Source organism: Eleutherodactylus coqui, chromosome 4, assembly GCF_035609145.1.
Source record: "Eleutherodactylus coqui strain aEleCoq1 chromosome 4, aEleCoq1.hap1, whole genome shotgun sequence".
Taxonomy (NCBI): domain Eukaryota; kingdom Metazoa; phylum Chordata; class Amphibia; order Anura; family Eleutherodactylidae; genus Eleutherodactylus; species Eleutherodactylus coqui.
This window is the reverse complement of record NC_089840.1, coordinates 95,807,170-95,832,294: the sequence shown is the minus strand read 5'-3', so window position 1 is coordinate 95,832,294 and position 25,125 is coordinate 95,807,170. Positions and strand designations below refer to the sequence as shown.

Genomic DNA, 25,125 nt, shown 5'->3' with positions numbered 1-25,125 from the left:
ATGCTCGGGTCGCCCATTGACTTCAATGGGGTTCGTTACTCGAAACGAACCCTCGAGCATCGCGATAATTTCGTCCCGAGTAACGAGCACCCGAGCATTTTGGTGCTCGCTCATCTCTATATATATTCCTTCTTATTGAACAATTTAATCATTCAGATGCTGTTATTTACTATTATACACTGGCATGTATTAGATTGTTGTGTCCAATCTTCAACACACAGTTCTCAGCAATCAAACCCTCCTCTCACATATCTTTCTCACAAGAGTGCTTTGGGGCCCCCCACTTTCGTATTCCTTAGGCCATGCAGGGATATTAATAAGTCTATTCTCCGTCAAGTTTTAGTAGCAACACACATTAAGGCGTTAACATATGTTAGTCATTACAAACTAAGCCAATCATGAGTTGTTATGACTTGGGGGGCGGGTGTATTTCTATTGCTGCATCATTTAAGGTATATTTGTACCATGATGTTACTAATAAACCAGAAGTGTACTGATGTTGACAAACATTGGGTCAGACTCAGTGACTTTGCATGCATGCACTTCTCATAACCAATTTGGAGCAGTACAGTGAAGTCAGTGGGATATGATTTATTTCCCATAACATCTGGTGTCCAACCTCGGAAGAACAAGTGGGATTGTCAGGAATCACAAGTCCAACTATTAGGCACAAGCATTGGCGGATGCAAACAATGGAGACAACATGTTCTCCCCATCCCCATTGTACATACCGTCATTCTGCGTGCCAAGCGTTGGTTAAGTGAACCCACGTAAAGCGTTCTGATATTTTTTTTTTTATTGACCCGCTTGGCTATTGATGAACCCTATTTGTGATTTCACTTTATTGTGTTGCTTGATGAAAATTGCTGCTAGACATCAGATAGCTGTTATCATCGTCAGTAGTGTGCCCTGGTTCCAAGTTCCGATGGGGACTTGATGCATATTTGAAAAATAGAGACGTGTGCTCTCAAGGTTATATTTGAGAAATAGAGAGAGCTTACTGCTGGCATTGTGTCTGTATGGACGTCTGATCTCAAGGTTATATTAACTATTTCAAGCATAAGGATGCAAAATAGTTAATGGTAAAAGCCGGACCATAGGTGTCACTTTGTAGCCATACTTAATCGGTGACGATAACTGTAGAATTGACAATGATAAAGATAAGATGTTCACAGCAGGAGAGAGAGTGCAACATGTAGATATGTACAGAAAATGAAAAGATTGATGGAAATTACAGAATATGTCCCACTGGCCGTTTAGATGAGCAGTTTTGGAAAAAATGTGTTAGATGATTGTACAGGTACTTTGTCTGATAGAGGACTGCTCAAATTTGCAGAGGCTCAGTGGAGAATGTCTAGGCAGGTGACAAAGGGAAAGATAGTTGAAATTGAAAGATGGCAATTGTTACATGTGCTTTGTGTGTAAGACAAAGAAGGCCAGCCCTACTTCACCATCTGAGGTTTCCACCCTGGACTTGTCACAGATAGTGCATCCTCCCTATCGTCCCGCTCTCAGATAGTCGTGTTGGCATTGTAACCAACAGAACCCTGCTTGACATGATATGTGTCTAGTGTGTAGTGCTCCTAGACACTGCCTCTTACCAGTGCCCAGTCAGGCCATGCATCCAGTGGCCAATTCAGTGTCACTCACACCCCCCTGCGGTTATTTAAGAATCTTCTGCAATAATATCTTTGGCCGCCGCCTAAGCGCCATTTTAGCTCCACAGCAGGCAGTCAAGTTTCTCACCTCCTGTAGATATATTTTTACCTGGCATCCCAATGCTTGCATCAGTAGTAGTCTCTAACACACCCACACTACAGGCAGTACAACACCAATGATGAGTGCTAACTCTGAATTGAGTAGGGATATTGATAGGGCTCCCGCACACTTGTGTTTGCAATTTTTGTCATCACGATTGTCAATAGGAGTTTCTAATGTTAAAAACGCAACGCAATGCACCAAAAACGCAAGTTGCACCGCGTTGTCTTGCGTTTTTAACATTAGAAAGTCCCATTGACAATCGTGTTGACAAAAAACGCAAACGCAAGTGTGTGGCAGCCCTTATGGGGCAATAAATTCTAATTATATTTAGGGTCTCTGCATTCATGCAGCCTGTGTCTCTCTATGACATGAAACTAATTAATGCAGAATCTGAGGGGAAAAAAATTTTCTTCGCGCACCTTGAAAATTATGGTCCAGTTTTTTTTTCTTTTTCTTCTCAGCCCTGGGGATACCAGACTATACTAAGCCTTTCATGCTTTACTGTACAGAAATAAAAGGAAACACTGCGGCTGTCCTCACACAGGGTCGGACTGCTCGGCAATGCCCCGTGGCATATTACTCAGCACTAGGGATGAGCGAGCATACTCGTCCGAGCTTGATACTCGTTCGAGTATTAGGGTGTTCGAGATGCTCGTTACTCGAGGCGAGCACCACGCGATGTTCGAGTTACTTTCACTTTCATCTCTGAGAAATTTGCGCGCTTTTCTGGCCAATAGAAAGACATGGAAGGCATTACAACTTCCTCCTGTGACGTTCAAGCCCTATACCACCCCCCTGCAGTGAGTGGCTGGGGAGATCAGATGACACCCCAGTATTTAAATCTGCCCCGCCCGCGGCTCGCCACAGATGCATGCTGACATAGATCAGGGACAGTGCTGCTGATGCTGCTGCTGCTATAGGGAGAGTGTTAGGTGTTATTTTAGTCTTCAAGAACCCCAATGGTCCTTCTTAGGGCCACATCTGACCGTGTGCAGTACTGTTGAGGCTGCTTTTAGCAGTGTTGCACAATTATTATTTTTTTCTATATCGGGCGTGCAGACCATAGCGTCCTCAGTCTGCATTCATTTTACTCACTATAAGGGCAGTACTGGTGAGGCAGGGAAAAAGGTATACTGGCTATATAGGCAGTGGGCTTTTTCCCAAAAACTTCCAAAAAATACAATATTAGGCCTGCCTGTCACTGCCTTCAGTTTACTGCGTCTCTGCTGGGGGTAGTAGTTGTTGAATTAATACCCAGCCTTGCGCATAATTGTTGCCTGCCTCTGCAGTGCGTTACGTACGCGAAGTCAGCCTCCAACAGGGAAATCGAAATATAGTGTATATCATAGGCAATGGGCTTTTTCCCAAAAACTTCCAAAAAATACAATATTAGGCCTGCCTGTCACTGCCTTCAGTTTACTGCGTCTCTGCTGGGGGTAGTAGTTGCTGAATTAATACCCAGCCTTGCGCATAGTTGTTGCCTGCCTCTGCAGTGCATTACGTACGCGAAGTCAGCCTCCAACAGGTAAAACGAAATACAGTGTATATCACAGGCAGTGGGCTTTTTCCCAAAAAATACAATATTAGGCCTGCCTGTCACTGCCTTCAGTTTACTGCATCTCTGCTGGGGGTAGTAGTTGTTGAATTAATACCCAGCCTTGCGCATAATTGTTGCCTGCCTCTGCAGTGCGTTACGTACGCAAAGTCAGCCTCCAACCACAGGTTAATAAGCGGCACATTTAATTACAGCGTTCTGTTTCTGCACTACTGGTAATACACCATGCTGAGGGGTAGGGGTAGGCCTAGAGGACGGGGGCGAGGACGCGGAGGCCCAAGTCAGGGTGTGGGCACAGGCTGAGCTCCTGCTCCAGGTGTATCGCAGCTGACTGCTGCGGGATTAGGAGAAAGGCAAGTTTCAGGGGTCCCCAGATACATCTCACAATTAATGGGTCCACGCGGTAGACCTTTATTAGAAAATGAGCAGTATGAGCAGGTCCCGTCGTGGATGGCAGAAAGTGCATCCAGCAATCTATCGACCACCCAGTCTTCTACGCCATCCACAGCTGCAACTCTGAATCCTCTGGCTGCTGCTTCTCCTTCCTCCCAGCCTCCTCACTCCATGAAAATGACACATTCTGAGGAGCAGGCAGACTCCCAGGAACTGTTCTCGGGCCCCTGCCCAGATTGGGCAGCAATGGTTCCTCTCCCACCAGAGGAGTTTATCGTGACCGATGCCCAACCTTTGGAAAGTTTCCGGGGTCCGGGGGATGAGGCTGGGGACTTCTGGCAACTGTCTCAAAAGCTTTCAGTGGGTGAGGAGGACGATGAGTCACAGTTGTCTATCAGTGAGTTAGTACTAAGGGCAGTAAGTCCGAGGGAGGAGCGCACAGAGGATTCGGAGGAAGAGCGGCTGGACGATGAGGTGACTGACCGCACCTGGTTTGCTAAACCTACTGAGGACAGGTCTTCAGAGGGGGAGGCAAGTGCAGCAGCAGGGCAGGTTGGAAGAGGGAGCGTGGTGGCCAGGGGTAGAGGCAGGGCCAGACCGAATAATCCACCAACTGTTTCCCAAAGCGCCCCCTCGTGCCATGACACCCTGCAGAAGCCGAGGTGCTCAAAGGTGTGGCAGTTTTTCACTGAGAGTGCAGACGACCGACGAACTGTGGTGTGCAAGGTTTGTCACGCCAAGATCAGCCGGGGAGCCACCACCACCAGCATGCGCAGGCATATGATGGCCAAGCACCCTCCAAGGTGGGGCAAAAGCCGTTCACTGCCTCCGGTTTGCACCACTGACTCTCCCCGTGCCCCAACCTGCCACTGAGATCCAACCCCCCTCTCAGGACACAGGCACGACCGTCTCCCGGCCTGCACCCACACGCTCACCTCTGCTGTCCTCGGCCCCATCCAGCAATGTCTCTCAGCGCAGCGTCCAGCCGTCGCTAGAACAACTGTTTGAGCGCAAGTGCAAGTACGCCGCCACGCACCCGCATGCTCAAGCGTTAAACGTGCACATAGCCAAATTGATCAGCCTGGAGATGCTGCCGTATAGGCTTGTGGAAACGGAGGCTTTCAAAAACATGATGGCGGCAGCCCCGCGCTACTCGGTTCCCAGTCGCCACTACTTTTCCCGATGTGCCGTCCCAGCCCTGCACGACCACGTCTCCCGCAACATTGTACGCGCCCTCACCAACGCAGTTACTGCCAAGGACCACTTAACAACGGACACATGGGCAAGCACAGGTGGGCAGGGCCACTATATCTCCCTGACGGCACATTGGGTGAATTTAGTGGAGGCTGGGACCGAGTCAGAGCCTGGGACCGCTCACATCCTACCCACCCCCAGAATTGCAGGCCCCAGCTCGGTGGTGGTATCTGTGGCGGTGTATGCTTCCTCCACTAAACCACCCTCCTCCTCCTCCTACGCAACCTCTGTCTCGCAATCAAGATTTGTCAGCAGCAGCACGTCACCATTAGTCGGTGTCGCACGGGGTGGCAGCACAGCGGTGGGCAAGCGCCAGCAGGCCGTGCTGAAACTACTCAGCTTAGGAGAGAAGAGGCACACGGCCCACGAACTGCTGCAGGGTCTGACAGAGCAGACCGACCACTAGCTTTCGCCGCTGAGCCTCCAACCGGGCATGGTCGTGTGTGACAACGGCCGTAACGTGGTGGCTGCTCTGTAGCTCGGCAGCCTCACTCACATGCCATGCCTGGCCCACGTTTTTAATTTGGTGGTTCAGCGCTTTCTGAAAAGCTACCCACACTTGTCTGACCTGCTCGGAAAGGTGCGCCGGCTTAGCGCACATTTCCGCAAGTCCAACACAGACTCTGCCACTCTGCGGACCCTGCAACATTGGTTTAATCTGCCAGTGCACCGACTGCTGTGCGACGTGCCCACACGGTGGAACTCTACGCTCCACATGTTGGCCAGGCTCTATGAGCAGCGTAGAGCTATAGTGGAATACCAACTCCAACATGGGCAGCGTAGTGGGAGTCAGCCTCCTCAATTCTTTACAGAAGAGTGGGCCTGGTTGGCAGACATCTGCCAAGTCCTTGGAAACTTTGAGGAGTCTACCCAGATGGTGAGCGGCGATGCTGCAATCATTAGCGTCACCATTCCTCTGCTATGCCTCTTGAGAAGTTCCCTGCAAAGCATAAAGGCAGACGCTTTGCGCTCGGAAACGGAGGCGGGGGAAGACAATATGTCGCTGGATAGTCAGAGCATCCTCATGTCTATTTCTCAGCGCGTTGAGGAGGAGGAGGGGGGGGAGGAGCATGAGGAGGAGGGGGAAGAGACAGCTTGGCCCACTGCTGAGGGTACCCATGCTGCTTGCCTCTCATCCTTTCAGCGTGTATGGCCTGAGGAGGAGGAGGATCCTGAAAGTGATCTTCCTAGTGAGGACAGCCATGTGTTGCGTACAGGTACCCTGGCACACATGGCGGACTTCATGTTAGGATGCCTTTCTCGTGACCCCCGCGTTACACGCATTCTGGCCACTACGGATTACTGGGTGTACACACTGCTCGACCCACGGTATAAGGAGAACCTTTCCACTCTCATACCCGAAGAGGAAAGGGGTTCGAGAGTGATGCTATACCACAGGACCCTGGTGGACAAACTGATGGTAAAATTCCCATCCGACAGCGCTAGTGGCAGAAGGCGCAGTTCCGAGGGCCAGGTAGCAGGGGAGGCGCAGAGATCAGGCAGCATGTACAGCACAGGCAGGGGAACACTCTCTAAGGCCTTTGACAGCTTTCTGGCTCCCCAGCAAGACTGTGTCACCGCTCCCCAGTCAAGGCTGAGTCGGTGGGAGCACTGTAAAAGGATGGTGAGGGAGTACGTAGCCGATCGCACGACCGTCCTCCGTGACGCCTCTGCCCCCTACAACTACTGGGTGTCGAAGCTGGACACGTGGCCTGAACTCGCGCTGTATGCCCTGGAGGTGCTTGCTTGTCCTGCGGCTAGCGTCTTGTCAGAGAGGGTGTTTAGTGTGGCTGGGGGAATAATCACGGATAAGCGTACCTGCCTGTCAACTGACAGTGCCGACAGGCTTACACTCATCAAGATGAACAAAGCCTGGATTTCCCCAGACTTCTCTTCTCCACCAGCGGACAGCAGCGGTACCTAAACAATACGTAGGCTGCACCTGCGGATGGAAACATCGTTCTCTATCACCATTAAAAACGGGGACCTTTTAGCTTCATCAATCTGTGTATTCTATTCATCCTCCTCCTCCTGAAACCTCACGTAATCACGCCGAACGGGCAATTTTTCTTAGGCCCACAAGGCTCAGTCATATTACTTTTGTAAACAATGTTTATACGTTTCAATTCTCATTAAAGCGTTGAAACTTGCACCTGAACCAATTTTTATTTTAACTGGGCTGCCTCCAGGCCTAGTTACAAATTAAGCCACATTAACCAATGTATATATACCTACTAATGACCACTTGTCTGTTTGTATGTATGTAGGTGTGTGAGTGCTCGGCTCCCTGCCGATGTCATAGCCCCACCCCCTGGTGATGTCATCACTCTACGCCTTGTGTCACCATAGCCCCACCCCCTGGCACCATTATGGCAGGTCCTAGCACACTGAGAATACAACTAAGCCGCTATTATGTTAGACACAACTCACACTAACCTACCACCACCACAAAGATCCGGTGGGCTTAAGGACCTGTTTTGATGTCACTGCTGTAGGAGGAGCCAAGCTGTGTTTGTCTTATGTTGTAATCAAGCTACTGTGTGCGTGCACATAAATACCAGCTCCTTACATTAGGGGATGCTGGTCAATTTTACTCAGTCTGTGGTATTCCCTCTCAGAGCTTGGTGTAATGCATGCTGGTCTGAAGTGTTTCTCTCTCCTTCCCTGAGAACGGCCTGGGCACCTGTTGTTCCCATCTGCATCTTATGCAGACCCCTCTCCCCTTCCCTTTGACAGATGCGGCCTTCAGATATCTGATGTCACGTATGATCAGACGGGTGATTCCAGACCCTATTCCCTTTATGTCAGCATGGTGGCTGACTCTCTTTCCCCTTGGTGTGAGGACTCTTGGACTAGCTATGGTTTACTAGCTGCATGCATGACAGTTCTGAGTTTGGTACCTGTTCTGTATGGTATGCATTTGTGTGTTGGTGTGAACAGCGATGTGTTTTGTGTGTCTGTGCAGGTGGCCAGACGTGCTCTATGTGCAGTCCTGTTCTGTGTGGTATGCATGACCTTGTGTGTTGATGTGAACAGCTGCATGTATTGTATGTCAGCGCAGGTGGCCAGACAGGTGGTGTATGCGCAGTCCTGTTCTGTGCTGTATGCATTAGCTGGTGTGTTTGTGTGAACAGCGACATGTTCTGAGTGTTTATGAAGGTGGCCGGACATGAAGTATGAAGTGTCATATTCAGTGTGTATGAACAGTGTCATGTCCTGTGTTTCGTACTTCTCTCCAGGTTCCTAATCAGGGATAGCCAGGTCCCTGACAATGGGGCCGTACTTATTAGGGAACCTACTCCGCTTTTAGGCAGGTGTGCCCCACTTTCCCTGATTAGTAAGGGACAGATTTCCTTCCATCTTTGCCTGGAGTGTGTGTTTGCAGTTTTATTAGGGCACCATCTTGCGTCTGTGCTGAGGCATTGGTGCTTTGTGCTCCCAGCGGACGTAACACCATGCTTCCCTTCTTTATTAATGCCACATATAGCAGATCCCTACATAAGCAGGCTAGCTGCAGAGCCAGATTTGTCGTATAAAATCTCTCACAGTGATATAATATATGAGTTCTCTTACATAGGTCTGCCAATTAACCTATTACATTACCTCTTTCAGACAGGTGTTTTGTACCCGTGTATAACTGTATGCCAGGGAAGTCTCGGTGTTACATGTGCAATACAGAGCTGCATTGTGCCATAGATCTGTATAGTGCTGTAAAAAGGGAAATATCATATATACAAAATAAAATAAAAAATCACAGAAAACGGCCATACTGATACAAGAGGGCAGGCATATACACCATGTAAGCCCTAACAAGCAGACGGCCAGAATGCTAAATGGAGGAGCAAGAAACACGTGAGGACACTGATGAGTCAGCCACTCACAAAGCCTCCTAAATATTGAGGGGGCGGCTGCTTAGTGTTAATTCCTGCACAGAAAAGTGAACATGGGGTGTCAGACCACATGGTACTTGTAGTGCACCATGCAGGCTTACAACCTATTAGCAACCATATCTGAAACCAGCGGCCTTCCCTGCACCCCAACGGTGAACCAGCATTCAAAACCGCACTGCATGTTTTTTTCTATTTTTGAAAACAAATTTATTTCTAATTTTCCAAACCTCCCTCTTTCATTTTGCCATGGTTCTGTACTAATCCATATGCCCTTTGTAGGCACTTTCAGTGGTGGATAGAAGGGTATTCTCACTGGTCTGCAGACATGCAACCTCATACGCAGCTCTGATGCACTGTGTGTTCTGACACCTTTCTATCATACCCAAAATTACCTATTAGACTTCGGTGCCCATGATTGTGATGCCTTTTCTCCATTTGTCCTTCCTTGAACCACTTTTGATAGGTACTAACCAATACCCCACAAGATCTGCCATTTAGGAGATACTCTGCCCCAGTTATCTAGTTATCACAACTTGACACTCAGACCCTTACACTTGCCAATTTCTCCTGCACTCAGCAGATCAAAAAACTGACCATTCATTTATTGCCTAATATATCCCACCCCTTGAGTGGGACCACTGTCCAAGATCAATGTTAGGCCGAGTTCCCATATATCAGTTTAGTTCAGCCAGTGGTTTCATGCCAGAACTGGACATAATTAATGACATTTTAGCGCACTTTGTGCACCCGTCCGCCGTCCATACCCAAGCTAAGCATGACAGAAAAATGCTGAATGCAGAGTTTCTCTGTATGGTGCATAGACACATCTAGCATCAAAACTGATGTGATGGATGCCATGACTTGTACAGTAGAGAACTATGGGATCAGCTTCAGTTTCAATTTCCCTCCAGGAGGAAAAAGAGCTGCCAGATATATGGGGACCCGGTCTTATTCCCTTCAGCTGTCAGTGTTTTTCATGTTATGGCTCATTAGTATATGTAAAACAATTTTACAATGTCAGTGGTGTACAATGGCATCTTGCAGTTAAACAGGTTGTCTGTTTTAGAAAACCAACTTTCAAATACCCAATTACAGAATGCTAAATGAATAAAGGGAGGTTCCCAAATTTAGGACCCTCTTCTACTAGCAAGAGGAGACATTGACTAAAATGAGTATCTCTCACTACACTGATAAACATGTTATTTCCATGAAATTGATTGCCTGAGTCTGAATCTGAAGTATAGATCTGCAGTTATAGGCCAACTGCAATTTGGTGATAGCTTAGTAGATTAGCCCACGTACTGATCCATGGCAGCATAATAATTGCTGCACCGTTACCTGCATCATGCCTTCCAGCTCAGCGTTAGCAACACATCCTATCAGCAGCTTGTGCCTGCAGCATGCGGGCACATCTGAGCATGTCGGTAAGCTAATGTCTCCAGTTGCTAGGCCTATATAATGCTAGATGGGCCAAATGCAAGCTTATAGTTGGCAACACTGTTTTCTTACATAGCCAGTATGTCTGTTTTAGCCTACAGATGAGCAGGCGGAGCTGTGTTAACCATCCAGACAATTTTTGCTACCTTTGTGATAAATACACCACATGCATTCACTACAAAAACCTGACAAAGAGAGTAAAGATTGCTTACTAGTATTATTTTGGGTGTAAAGTTGAAGATCAGGACAAAAAAAGGACACCTCATATCTGCTGCATTGTGTGCTACTCTGGCCTCATACAGTGGTTCAATGGCAAGAGGAAGGGATTGTCGTTTGATGTTCCTATGATTTAGCGTGAACCAAAAGAACATCACTCGGTGTCAGGACTCGAACCCATGAGCTCCTGTATTCCAGGCGGCAGCTACCTATTGAGCCATCAACCCATTGGAAGGCTTCCCTGCATGAACTAAGTCTTGTTCCCTTTTCCTGAAATCCAGGCGCTGTCTTAGCTCCGCCATATTCATGATTAGACATGCCATAAAAGCCTGGGCCTTCCACTTCCTCTTTGAGTGAGTGTTGTGCTTGCTGCCTCTAGTCTAGCTCTGCTAATTCTGCTCCACTCTACTGAATTCCTGTTATCGACCTTTGGCTTTCCTCTGACCATGTTACCTGCCTGCTCCCTGTGTTCTGCAAACCGTGATCTACCGTTACTGACCCTTGGCTAATCCTCGCTATGCTATCTGTCTGCTCGGGTTACAACACGAGGCTCTGAACCTGCTGCTGGTCATTACACTTGGATAGTTTATCAAAATAGTCAAAAATACTTTATCCTGATTGTGAGTCTCCTATGAAACTAGTGACACGTGGCGCTGAGAATACAATGCCAATTCCGCCTGCATCTTGTGCTTCTGAAAGTGACAGTTCTGATGAGGATCATGAGGATAATGCATGTTATAAACCAGATTCTGAACGGGGTAAACCCCACCTGCTGAGCCAATCTGATTTAGATAATCTAGTGAGAGACCGGTCTTTATCAAAAAAGAAGTCTGAATTGTTAGCCTTCAGGATTACAGGAATGGAATTTACTACAAAATTGTACAACAACTTCTCCCTTTCATGATCATCATGCAAAATTAGCATCATATTACAAGCTTGAAAATGACATTTGTTTCTGTACTGACATAAATGGCCTTATGCTGGAGCTAGATTACGACTCTGTACCTGAGCAGTGGAGATTATTTATTGACTCTGGCAAAGATAGCCTGAAAGCTGTATTGTTGCACAATGGTAACAAAAAGCCTTCTGTTCCCATTGCTCATGCTGTGGGAATGAAAAAGACATACGAGTCAATAGAATTTTAGTTGGTCCTGAAATCCATGAACTAATGCATGATGACACATTCAGATCCAAATTGAGCACACTTGAACGTGCAGCTTGGGATGCATTTGTGCTAGTTGTGTAAAACTTTCTTGACAACCATGCTGCACTTCTAAGCAACATGTTAGCAGCATATCAGCAACTCGGCTGTCGAATGACATTTAAAATTCATTTCTTCTGGATTTTTTCCTAACAAATTTTGGTGATGTGAGTGATGAACATGGGGAAAGATTCCACCAGGATATTGCGACCATGCAAAAAAGGTATCAAGGCCATTTCAACAAACATGATGGGCGACTACTGCTGGTTTCTGTAGCAGTCAACAACAGACAAGTACACATACAAGTGCCTAAAGCACTTTTGAACAGTGTATGTGCATTGTGTAAAGACTCAAGTGAACTTTTTATTTCCACGTTTGTTAATGTCTCACAGTTTTGAAGTACAATATAGTTATGTACATGGCTGTATAACGAACATAAAATCAGTTTCTTGCGTCTGTATGAATAGCCAATGATAGCGTATATAACATAAGAACCCGATATTCTATCCGACTACAGATTTTGACTCTACACATTCGGTTAAGTACAGAACACATGAAATACCCCAAGTAGCAGACAATTAATTTTTTTCTGTGACCCAGTGCCATAGATGACCATATCTGTCTAGATATTACACAGACTGTCAATTGTTTTCAACTGTCACTGTGTAATGTAATATTTCCTCCGGAGTCATGCTGGGATAAGGCTACAGGTAATCACAAATTACAGGTGATCACTGGGAGTCCCGATAGCAGGCCACAGCTTATCAGGGAACCACTCTTAAAGTGAGCCTCTCACCTGGTTCATATTGGATAAGCCACAGGCAGCATGAGTATAGGACAGATCTGCACAGCGCCCCTGTGTATATGTTATCCTAAAACACTGCAGTGTTAAAGAAAAAACGCGTTTTGAAGTTTGCCTCTTTTACTCAGGAATGGAGCTCTTCAGTCAGAGATGAGCCACGCCGCACTCTCTCTCACTAGCTTCAGTCCACTGCCGCTGATGTAACTAGGGCTGTGACCTCTCCCCCCAGCATCTGCCATGCATATAGGATATGTGGCCACTGGAATAAAGCAGGAAAAAAAACATACATTATGATAAGCCACACCCCAATCCACACCCCCTTTTACCTTGACCAGTATTTTTTTGTGACAAAAGCAGCAACTCTACTCCCCACCCGCATCATGTTGACTAACAGGTCTCTTCCTATACAAAAGCAGAGAGAAGAGCTGTCCGTCTACATACTGTAGAGGGAAGAATCCGTCACGGTTTGCTTCTTTGACTCAATAACCCAGCAAATTTCAAAGTGAAGTTATTCTAAAAGATCACAGAGTTTTAAAATAACACACACATGGGGGCGCTGTGCAGATCTGTTCTGGGTTTACAAGCAGCATGAACCCAGTGACAAGTGCCCTTTAACAAAAACCCCTCAAACTGAGAATACCTGGACGGAATAGTTGATTGAAACCCCAGTAAGGGTGTATTCACATGTAGCAGTTTGGTTAAAAAAAATGATGTGACTAGAAATCATTTCTGTTCATCTGATTAGGGATGATTTGGGGGCAAGAACTTAGATTTCCGTGAGCACTGTTAAAAAGACATTTCTGCAACACATCTGGCCCCTGTGAATATATTGTATCCTTAAAATATTTGAAAATATCATTTTCCTGTCAGTAAGCTGGTAAGACAATGCTCCAGCAGAGTGATGTGTATTCCAATAAAAACTTAATTGCATTTCTTGGAGTAATACTGGCAGCCTCAGCGTTTACATGAACTGACGCCTCCGGTTGAATGAGGGGACAGTGAAGTCAGAAGCTGCTGAACCAATGAAACTGCAGAGCAGTGAAATCCAGGAAGCAGCACAGGATCCAGCAGAAGTGTAAGCTCTCCGCACTCAAAGAACTTGAAACCTCTTAGTAGTTCTATCACTGTAGTAGTATACAATGGAAATATTATTATGAAATATAATATGGAACCTTGTTGTTCAGGCAAATGTTCACTTCTTCCCTGCAGCATCTGTGTCATATTACCGCCACTTAAAATTGGTCTCTATATGTCCTATTGATGTAATTAAAATTTGGTGACAGCTCGTCCCGTGTAAATGGGGCATTACTTAGATCTTCCAAAGTTTTTGTCTTTGTTTCATTGTTGATTGACCATAATTACACTTTGTCTTTCTTCGGTTTTCTATGTGTGAAATGTAGGACAATATAAAAGAGATATCACAGACAAAGGAGGACTAGTAACACCAATAGAACAAAGTAACCTTTATTGCATTCTATCTCTTATAATATAAGTACACCCATTAAACAATAAATCCCTCTATTGTTACCATACCTAATCAGAGTACCCGCCCTGCGAACAGCACCCTGTCCTTGCTGTTACCCTAGTACAGCCCTGCCTCACATAGCGTGGAGTCAGTATACTGGTATAATAACATACTAAAATTGAAAAAAAAACCAAATCAGCAACAATTAAGCTCACCCCAAGGAACACCATGAAATCATCCAAGCACTCGCTTTTGGATGGTGTTCATACATCCCCCAGTGATGGTTTATACATACACCTCTTTTTGGTCCAATCCACAGATTTCAGCCCAAATCAGACTGTTGGCAAGTAGGTAGTACCAGTAATTCTATGGGTGCACATTGAACCTTGGTGTGCCTCTGAATTTACACAATGTTTTTTTTTTACTCATGTACTTCAAACCGTACGTACAAGTCCTACTCAGTTCCTGCCACCTGGAACTCAAAAACAGCTCTTGGATATGATCTTTCCTTAACTTTGCGTCAACTGTAACAGCTGTGGCAGAGAAGAACGATGTTAGCCCATTGAATTCAATGGAGCCGGCAATACAGCCGGCTCCATAGAAAGCAATGGGCTGCCGGCGATCGCGGGATGAATTGTCGGGAAGGGCTTAAATATATAAGCCCTTCACTGCAATTCATCCAGAAATGTGTAAAAATAAAAAAAATATACTCACCTTGTCCCGGCTGAACGATGTTAGCCCATTGTATTCAATGGAGCCGGCAATACAGCCGGCTCCATTGAAAGCAATGGGCTGCCGGCGATCGCTGCCCCTGAGCCAATCAGAGGCAGCACTCACTCACCCATTCATGAATTCATGAATGGGTGTGAGTGAGATCTGCCTCTGATTGGTCAGGCTGTGACCAATCAGAGGCAGCTCATTCAGCAGGCGGGGATTTTAAATCCCCGGCTGCTGAATACTACTCACACCTGTTCAGAGCAGTTCAGGAGGACTGCAGCCGGCCGCGCTGAACTCCGTCTGCCGGGACCAGGTGAGTATATATTTTTTTTATTTTTACACATTTCTGGATGACTTGCAGGGAAGGGCTTATATATTTAAGCCCTTCCCGACAATTCATCCCACGATCACCGGCAGCCCATTGCTTTCTATGGAGCCGGCTATATTGCCGGCTCCATTGAATTTAATGGTCAGTGCTCGTTTAATCGAGACGAGTACTGCGTGGTGCTCGTCTCGAGTAACGAGCATCTTGAGCACCCTAATACTCGAACAAGCATCAAGCTCGGACGAGTATGCTCGCTCATCTCTACTGGACAGTTAATAAAGATAAGACACTAACTAAAGTTTTCTTCTTTTTAAAGAATGCCTAATATTGACAAATTTGCAAATGATGGAGTTAAATTAACCCAACACATTGCAGCTGCACCATTATGTACACCAAGCAGAGCTGCTTTTATGACAGGACGGTACGCTCTGTAGTAGTGCAGTACAAAGAAGGGCCTGTAGAGGGCCAGAGACAGGACCAAGGGGTTAACCAAGGGGTGGAGCAGGAACGAGATAAAAAGCCAGTTCCTACCAAGGAGAGAGAGAGAGAGGGCCAGCGCAGCATAGGAAGGTGCTGCAGGCTGGTGGCCTGAAAAGGCAAAGAGTCCGACAGGGATGACACCCCTGGACTCCCACCCAAGTTGGGGTGCTTATGGACATTGTGTGATATGATGTGCTATGCTGTGACGTGCTGTGCAATAAACGCTGGCAGGAGCCAGACAAAGATATCTGCTATTCCTGAGCTGTATTTACCCATGTGGTGCGCCATTTCTGGTACGAGAGGTCAGCAATCCCGAGGCAAGAGTACCCCCCTTGCTACATATGGTGGAGGATGCGCTGGCAAGATCTAGGGTGGCACACAAAGGACCAGGGGCCGAATGTGCGATACCTGCTGTATGCAGCGCTTAAAGGGCCAGGAGGCCAAGTGTGCGGCTGTGCTGTGTGCAGCGTTTAAAGGGCCAGGAGGCCGAAGCTGCGTTTAAAGGGCCAGGAGGCCGAAGCTGCAGTTAAAGAGCTAGGAGGCTAAAGCTGCAGTTGCCTGGCAAAGCAACAGAGGACCTCAGAGAAACCTCTACAAGGCAAGTTAGTGGACTTGTTGATTTATTTTCTCATGGTGGACTGTGTAGTAAAGATGGCGGCTGTTGCTGGAGGCCACCTAAACCCCTGCTGTGGTTTCAGGTGGCATGGACTGCAAAGAACCGACAGCAAAGGATGGACATTTCTGCATGACATAATGTTTTCTGTGCATAATGACACAGTGGAAGCCGCACAGTGTGAACGGACATTTAAAGAAAATTTGTCTAAGAACTATGTTGCTGACCAGGTGGGGCAAGAAAAGTCCATTAACCCCGGTAGGTCATGTGTGGGGGATGGTGGGATGTATTCTGTACCTAATATGTGTCGCTATGTTTCCCAAATGCAGTCAGGATGTGAACAGGGTGCAATGAGTGCAGCCAACGCCCCTCTGGGAGCCTGTGCAAGTATACCTCTATTGAGAGGGGGAAGGAAGAGTGAAGATAGGGGGTGTAGTACTAGAATTGCTGAAGTGAGTAGTACTATGCCTTCAGAGAGAGAAAAGATAGATTGTACTAAATCTGAAAAAAAAAGAAAAAGGCTGCGGCTAGGGAGACAAGTGAGGTTGTCAGTGCAGATCCTGAGATTCAGGATGAGACAGCAAGAGAACGCTTGGTTCAAATTCAGGAGGGATGCGCACCAATGCAAGCGTATATAAAGTTTCTGGAAGAAGCGTGTCAAACTGCTAATGAAAGACTTGACGCACAGTTTGAGAAAGAAAGGACTAACTTGTACCTGCTTGGAGAAGAGGCCAAGAGGCAAAGGTTGCTAGCAGAGGAACAGACAAATAAATTCCTTAAAGAAAAAGAAAGTATTCTTTAAGAAGTTGAGCAGCTGAAAGCAAAGAGTGCAGCTCTCTTAAAGGAGAATGAGCATCTTGAAAGATTGGCTAAGGAGGAAGCTGATCACCGGGTGTTGCTGGAACAGAAGAATGTTAAGTGGGAACAGAGCTTAGAAGAAATAAGAAGTAAGAAAGAAAAGTTTAAGGGATATCTTTCAACAGCCCATGAAAAGATACAAGACCTCACAGATGTAGCCAGAGATTAGGCTGATCGCAGCGTATGTCTGGAGGTACAATCTGCAGTATGAACAGGACTGTAAGAAACTGCAGATGAAAACCCAAGAGTTGGAGATGATGTGTTGCGAGTTAGAAGAGCTTCTACAGATGCACATAATCAAACTACAGGTTTGCAGAATCAGGTTGCAGAGTGGAAAATGCTGTTCGTAAAGAAAAATAGTGACTTAGAGTGCCAGATAAGTCAGCTTAAAGGGGTTGTCCCGCGCCGAAAGGTTGTTTTTTTTTGTTTTTTTTCATAGACCCCCCGTTCAGCGCGGGACAAACCCAAGGGACGTGATTAAAAAAAAAATTTTACTTACCCGAATCTCGTCTCTGCAGCTTCTTTCTTCTTTGCAGCCAAGATGGCCGCCGGGATCTTCACCCACGATGCACCGCGGGTCTTCTCCCATGGTGCACCATGGGCTCTGTGCGGTCAATTGCCGATTCCAGCCTCCTGATTGGCTGGAATCGGCAAACGTGACTGGGCGGAGCTACACGATGACGCGTAGAAGGGGCGGAGCCAGAACGCCGCTCATGCCAAGACCGAAGAGAAGGGAGAAGACCCTTCTGCGCAAGCGCGTCTAATCGGGAGATTAGACGCTGAAATTAGACGGCACCATGGCGACGGGGACGCCAGCAACGGAGCAGGTAAGTGTATAACTTCTGTATGGCTTATATTTAATGCACGATGTATATTACAAAGTGCATTAATATGGCCATACAGAAGTGTATAACCCCACTTGCTATCGCGGGACAACCCCTTTAAGGAAAAGCTGGAACTAGAGAAAGCTGCTTGCAGTCAGGCAAAGCAGCAAGCAGAGATCTTGAAAGACTCACTGGGTGACCAAGGAAAACCAGGAAGCGCTGCATGAGAGACTGGTGTCCCAGCTACAGATGAGCTTGGATGAGAAAACTGAAGTACATGGAATCCAAATCCAGGAGCTGGAACGGAGTCATGCTGTAGTTGTGGGGTAACTGTCCAAGCAGTTGAAGCAAATTGAAAAAGTGAAAGAAACATGGAAAAGTGAGTGTCTTGAGCTGACCCAAAAGGTGAAGGGGTTGTTGGAAGACAAGTGTGCATATGAGGGCAAAAGAAATACAGTGGAAATGCAGCTTCAAGAGCTACAAATAAAAATAACTGAAGGTGACAGTGTGCAGACAGTGTTGTCTGAGCAGGCTGCAGGTGAAGCTGGAAGCTCAGACTGAAGAGTCTCAGAGACTGGTGCAAGAAGAGACGCAACAGAGGCTTGGTCTTAGTGCACACCTGAAGATTATGTAAGATGAGAGAAATGTGTTCCTCAAGCAGTTAGGTTTCTCTTAGCTTCTGCATTTTCCTCTATCAGAGCAGATTGCAACACTTCAGGCTGAGGTGTCTGACCTAAAATATAGACTGGAGAAGAGTGCTGTGTGCTTGGATTCTGCGGAAGAGCAGAAAAGAGAAATACAAGAGGAGTTAGAAGCTACAAGGCAGCAGTATAAAGAGAAGATGGCTGCCTGTGATAAGCTTGAGAAGGTTATAGTACATCTTCAGCAAGAGATAGAAGATGCTTCTGTGAAGCTTGGTCTCCAAAGGAGCTTGTGTCCAAACTAAGAAAGACGCAGCAAATATATGAACAGCAGCTTACAGAGGAGAAAATCAGGTCTGCAAGATATGTCACTGAATGTGAGTGTGCTGAAGAAAAGGTCTGTATGAAAGGGACCGAAGTGTTAACTTTAACACACACCCTGAAAAGGATGTCAGAGATGGAAGAGAAACTGTATGAGAACCCTGCATGCTGGGTCACGGTTGAAGAGCAAGACGGTGAAATCCTAAAAGAGGTGGAAGCGATAAATCAGCTGTTTTGTCTTCAAACTGAGGTCTATGATGAACTTGAAAAGTTTACAGTGAGCCTTCAGCAGGTAGTAGAAGACATTAGTGTGGAGATTGGTTACCAATGTCAGATGGTCTCCAACTGGGAGAAGAAAAAAAAGATGTGTGAACAGTGGCTTACTGAGGGAAAGTCGGTGTTCCCTAAAGTCGCAAAAGAAAGGCGTAACTAGCTGGTGCGCACTGAAATACAAGACTGGATTAGCGCCAAGACAGATGCTGAGAAGAGAACCCCCCTGATATGGGAAAAGCCAAAAGGTGTGTTCCAACGACCGGTAGAAGTGGAGATCCTGTTGGAGAATATTAAGAAAGAGACTGAAGCGCTCACCTTGAAGCGCCCCCTGAAGGTGGTGTCAGAAGAAAAAGTGGTATTGCAAAAGTCCACTAAGAAGTTAAATGCAAAGGTGAAGCTCTGGGAGTCAAAGAGTCATATTGCTGAAAAGAGGGTTCAGAGATTAGTGCGGTCTAGGAGCCAGTTCAGACAGCAAGTAAAAGAGAAGGGCTTGTGGAAGAGTCCCGATAATGATGCTGGAAAGCGAGCTCGGGTGCAAAGAGCACGCAAGAGCGTGGTCCAACAACCGGTGGCAGGACTGAAGAATTGTAAAAACAAGACGTAAGTGGTGAAATATACCAAATTAGATGAAGGTGACCTGGGCACTCCAGGTGAACAGTTTGTAAAGACTTGGACGGTCTGGAAGAAAGACATCACTTCTGTAAACAAAAGAAAAGTCATTAAGGTGAGACCTGAGCAAAAGATACAGACTAAACAGACCTCTGAAGTACAAGAGGCCAAGGAGAAGGCAGAAAGTGAAGCTGAGAAGGTTTCAGAAGTGGCAGCAGAAATCTTGGAAGAACTGCAGCAAGAGTATAATGACCTCAAAAAGCAAACCCAGAAGGTGAAGAAACAGATGGTCCAGATGGTAGAAGCCGATCACAGGGATGCTGGCTCCAAGGACCCACTCATCAGTGAACTGGATACTACCATGCAAAAGTCAGAGGTAAAGGAACTTCGAAGAATGCTAATGGTTCTAACCAAGGGCAATACTGTACTAAGAGAAGAAATAGAATTGTTACAAAGTGAGAAAAAAATGATAATTGTAAACCTGAATGAATTGAAAGACAAAGTGGAGACTGTAATCCGTAGCAAGGCCATGCTGGAGCATAAGCTGCAGGAGGAACTGTAAGAATACAGAGATGAGGTTCTTGAACTAGAAAAAGACCCCTGAGCCTGGAGCTTGGAGAGCCAAGAAGAAAAGGTGATACAGCCTACGGCCTATATCAAAGGAAAGGGGGGGGGGGGTATATAGTAGTGCAGTACACAGAAGGGCCTATAGAGGGCCAGAGACAGGACTTCCGGTGCGAGGGTTAACCAAGGGGTGGAGCAGGAACAAGATAAAAAGCCAGTTCCTACCAAGGAGAGAGAGAGAGAGGGCCAGCACAGCATAGAAAGGTGCTGCAGGCTGGTGGCCTGAAAAGGCAAGGGTCCGACAGGGATCACGCCCCTGGACTCCCACCCAAGTTGGGGTGCATATGGACATTGTGTGATGTGCTGTGCAATAAACGCTGGCGGGATATCTGCTATTCCTGAGCCGTGTTTACCCGTGTGGTGTGCCATTTCAGGTACGAGAGGTCAGCAATCCCGAGGCAAGAGTACCCCCCTTGCTACAGCTCTTAGGTCTGGTAAGTAAATATAATCTACTCTACAGTTATCCTTAGGGAACTTGTACATGGACGATATTTCTGTCCGATTTATGGATCAAAAAATGTGTCAGAGAATCGGGCAGTAAGAGCACCCATTCATTTCCAACTTTTTTACTCAGCCTAAGGCCTCTTTCACACGGGCTACAAAATCACTACTACAAAACACATATATGTGAAGCTCTTGGTTTCCAATAGGTTCTTTCAGGCTACAAAATATCTCTCCTGGGAAAAAGCCCATTGGAAACCAAGAGCTCCACATACATGCATTTTGTAGCGATGACTTTGTAGCCCGTGTGAAAGAGGCCTAAGGCCTCATGTCCACGGGGAACATCAAGCTCGCCGCAGATTTTTTATGCAGAATCCTGCAGCGGGTTCCTCCTTTCCCGCGGACGTGAGGCCTAAAAAGAAGATTTACTTACCTGTCCGGACGCTGCGGATCTTCCCTCCATCGCGGTGAGATCTTCTTTGTTCAGCCCGGCGGATGTGCTCAGCATCGTGCCGGAGAGCAGGAATTCAGCTGCAGGTGTTCCACGGATCCGGATGGCTTCCATAGGCCTCAATAGAAGCCTGCGGGAGCCATCCCCGTGGGAGACCCACGCTAAAATGGAGTGCCTCAAGGGAAAATGACATCCGCAGGTATTTAAGTACCTGCGCGTGTCCAATGCATCCCTATGGGGAGCGGATCATGCGTGCAGGAAACCCGCTGTGGATCTGTCCCCGTGGACATGAGACCTTAAAGTCAGAGAAAAAGAAAAATTGCATGTCCTATTCTTGACCGATTCTCAGACAAATATAATACATGTACATGTGTAGTGTCCCATACATTCGATGGCACGCTATCCGTATGTTATCCGAAGTGAGTTGCGCACAAAAATATTGGGCGTAACTTTAAAATCATCCATGTGTATGTAGCCTGCTGTTGAAGAATGACAGTGCAAACAGAGTAAGCCGCTCCTCGTGATAACATCCAATATTGTGCATGTGTAGGAGACTTAAGCCTGTCAGCTAACTCTTAAGGGCTCATGTCCACGGGGAAAATATGATTTAGGATCCGCAGCGGATCTCCCGCACGCGGATCCGCATCCCATAGGGATGCATTGACCACCCGCGGGTACATAAATACCCGCGGATCGTCAATAAAAGTGATTTAAAAAAAAATGGAGCATGAAAAAATCTGGACCATGCTCCATTTTCATGCGGGTCTCCCGCGGGGACGGCTCCCGCGGGCTTCTATTGAAGCCTATGGAAGCCGTCCGGATCCGCGGGAGACCTAAAATAGGAATTTAAAGCATTTACTCACCCGCAGCGGGCCGCGAAGCTCTGCTCTTCCTCACGGCCGCATCTCCCTTGCTTCGGCTCGGCGGATGTGCCGGCGCATGCGCGCGGCACGTCGACGACGTGCCGGCGACGTGCCGCCGGCGTCAGGAATTCATCCGCCGGCCGAAAATGAAGATCCGGCCGTGAGGAACAGCTGATCTTCCCCGCCCGCGCCGGATAGGTAAATGCTTTTAAATTGCTATTTTCGGCGCTCATGTCCGCGGGGCAGGAGGGACCCGCTGCAGATTCTCCATTGAGAATCTGCAGCGGATCTGATTTTCCCCGTGGACATGAGGCCTTAGGGTGCATCGTCTCATAATGCTACACATTTATTTGCAGTGCTATGGAAAACCACTGATGACACATAGGGACCTTTCACGAGGGACACAATTACTTCACAGGTCGCAGCCAAATCTGCAGCTTCTGGATTTGACACAAAAATTTGCAGGTCTAACTGCTGATTTTGATACGGAATTGCGGGCAGGTTTTAAACCATTTTCAGTTCCGCATCAAAATCCAGAGGCAGCTTGCGGATTTTGGTGCAGAATGTACTGCGGCTTGCGGTGTGTCACGCAGCCATTCTGTCCAGTGTGAAATGTCCCATACATGGCCATATTTACAATTCATGCTGCCCTATGTACTTTTAGCTCTCACTTCCCCTATTGATAAGTGAGGTCTGCTATCTGCACACTTCAGATAGCTGCCTGTTAACATTCCTATATTGTGGCGCTATGTTATAAGGCCCCTTGTATTAAGCTGCTAGCCACTCATTCCCCTTTTACAGTGTGTTGCCAATTGGCGATGGCCCTGTCAGGGGCTGGCTGGCAAATTTTAGCTTGAGGAGGCAAGCACACAGCTCTGGTTCATGAGTAGTGGCCTACTAGAAGGTTGGAAAAACATGGATCAATGGATTTTCCTTGATCAATGCATATCGGTGTGGGGACACTGTATCGATACGCACAAGAAATAGATCGCAGCATGCTCTATTTTTCTGCGTACAATGTAACGTGAGCCCTGTACATTTGCATAGGATATGTATGAAACACTGCCCATACAATACATTTTGTATAGGTGCCGTTTTCTACACATTCCTGCTTTGAAACAGGGAGGAGTTTAAGAAGAAAAAAAAGTCACACTGTGCAGCATTTTCCCGCCACGTTCGTGGACATGAGCCCTAAGTGAGAGCAACCGCTGTATAAAATCAAAGTTGCAGTATGGTCCCCGCTTGTGTTTTTTTGTTTTTTTTTTAAATTAAGGGCGCCCACCCACTGGCGTTTTTTTTACCTGCGTTTTGCGTTTTTCCTGCACAGGCATAGAGATACCATGTGTTCCTGTCCACTGGCGTTTTTTTTGCGTTGCGTTTGCGTTTTTAACATAGGAACTGTCAGTTGCATATGTGTCCTTTTTTTTCTCCTAATGCACCCATGAAAGTCAATGGAAATTAATAGAAAAGCCGCGAAAACGCCGCGAAAAACGCGCGGAAAAATCGCAGTAAACGCCCTAATACTTGTAAAAACAGTGTTGTGTTACGTATCAGATATATAATATATAAAGAGCTATATTCAGCATGTATGGAATCTGAAGGAGAGACTTTTACATAGGAGTTATGATTGCCACATTGTTTTATGGATATAATCTAATTTCCATGTTTTCCAAGGTTTTTAACCCCTTAAGAACATGGTTTTTTGGGGGGCTTAAGGACGCAACGATATTTGGCGGATTTGATGATGATCAGCTGATGCGGAAGTGGGCTGCCTGTCACCGGGAAAAAGATGGCGGCACTCAGTAGCGGTTGTCGGGTGACGGTGTGTGCTGCTCTCTTGGTGCTAGCAGTGAGTACTCAGCATTTGGAGGTGAGAGGAGCGCCGTTATGTACAAGCTGAAATCATCTGCAGATCTGAGTCTGAATCCATTAAAAATTCTTACCAATGCTCCAGATGCTGTAGTGACACGGTTAATGATGTGGAAATGCTGAGGATTTTACCACTGATTTTCACTGTGGGAAATATGCAGCATTTTCAATACATGTGATCATACCCTTAAAGGGTATGAGTTTGTTTGTTTTTCTCAATGCAGCTGGAAACACCATTAAATAATAAACTAGACTAAACTCACCCGTCCCGGGACCCCACAGCTTCAGCGCTATACCTCCTTTATCTGTTTGTAGGCTGCAGTCAGTTGTTGGTAGGTTACAGGCTACTGCAGCCAATTATTTTGTTGCAGATTAAAAGCCAAGCTAACATACCTGTCAATGAAGTGTAGCACCTCCCTCAGCATTTGAGATGCGATTTCTTTGACATTCATTGGTTGCTCAATGATTTCATGATTTCTCATTATTATACAGCTCCAGTATTGTATAAAACCGTACTTTAAGTACCATGTGATAAAAAATAAAATGACCAACAGTACGCTGTAGAAAATGATCTTCCAGTTGATGGCGACCATATTACTGTATCTGACAATCACTAACGTCATCACAGCAAAAGCCATAATCTGAGTAAGAAGCGTCAGTTGTGCTCGAAAAGGGACATCAATTTCCAGCAACCCTCCGGGCTGGCACTCATTGATGAGGGAATGTGGCATACCATAGAAATAATCAAAGCCATGGTTAAGAGGATGATGGCAATGATCATTAGGAGATTCACAATTCATCCCAAGATGCCATTTGCCTAATAATGAAAAGGTACGGCAAATAAATATGTAAAAATAGAGAGTTTTAGCTTTATAGAAAAAGTAGGACAGTCTACAACATTACCTATGATTCCAGTAGGCAAATGTAGTCTCATTAGAAGGAAGTCCTCTGGGGAAACCAAGCCACTTTATAGCACGAGCTCCACCGCATGAGTCCATACCTAACATAACATTTCCGATTATCATTCATGTACAAATTAGCAGCCACTTGATGTAAAGTGTCCATAATTCCTACAGAAATGGCTATTATAACACTTACAAGGAGTAATGCTGAAATTTCAGATGTTTTTAAATTAGATGTCAAGGAAAAGAGAAAATATATCTTAACCACTCAAAGGAATGTTCCAGTAACTACTACTGATAGGCTTTCCTTCAATTGTATATCAGCAAGGGTCTGCCCCCT

The 25,125-nt window shown here is 46.4% G+C and overlaps 1 protein-coding gene across 3 annotated transcripts in view; it reads right to left on the bottom strand.

The window, feature by feature from the left end:
• Positions 1-24,683, bottom strand: part of LOC136625583 (arylsulfatase D-like) — a 126,780-nt gene extending 102,097 nt beyond the window's left edge. For all 3 annotated transcript variants that reach the window (XM_066599894.1, XM_066599896.1, XM_066599897.1), the window contains exon 1: positions 24,277-24,683. In XM_066599894.1, the coding sequence (XP_066455991.1) occupies positions 24,277-24,683 (407 nt within the window). The remainder of the gene's footprint in view (positions 1-24,276) is intronic.
• Between the last annotated feature and the right edge of the window lie 442 nt (positions 24,684-25,125).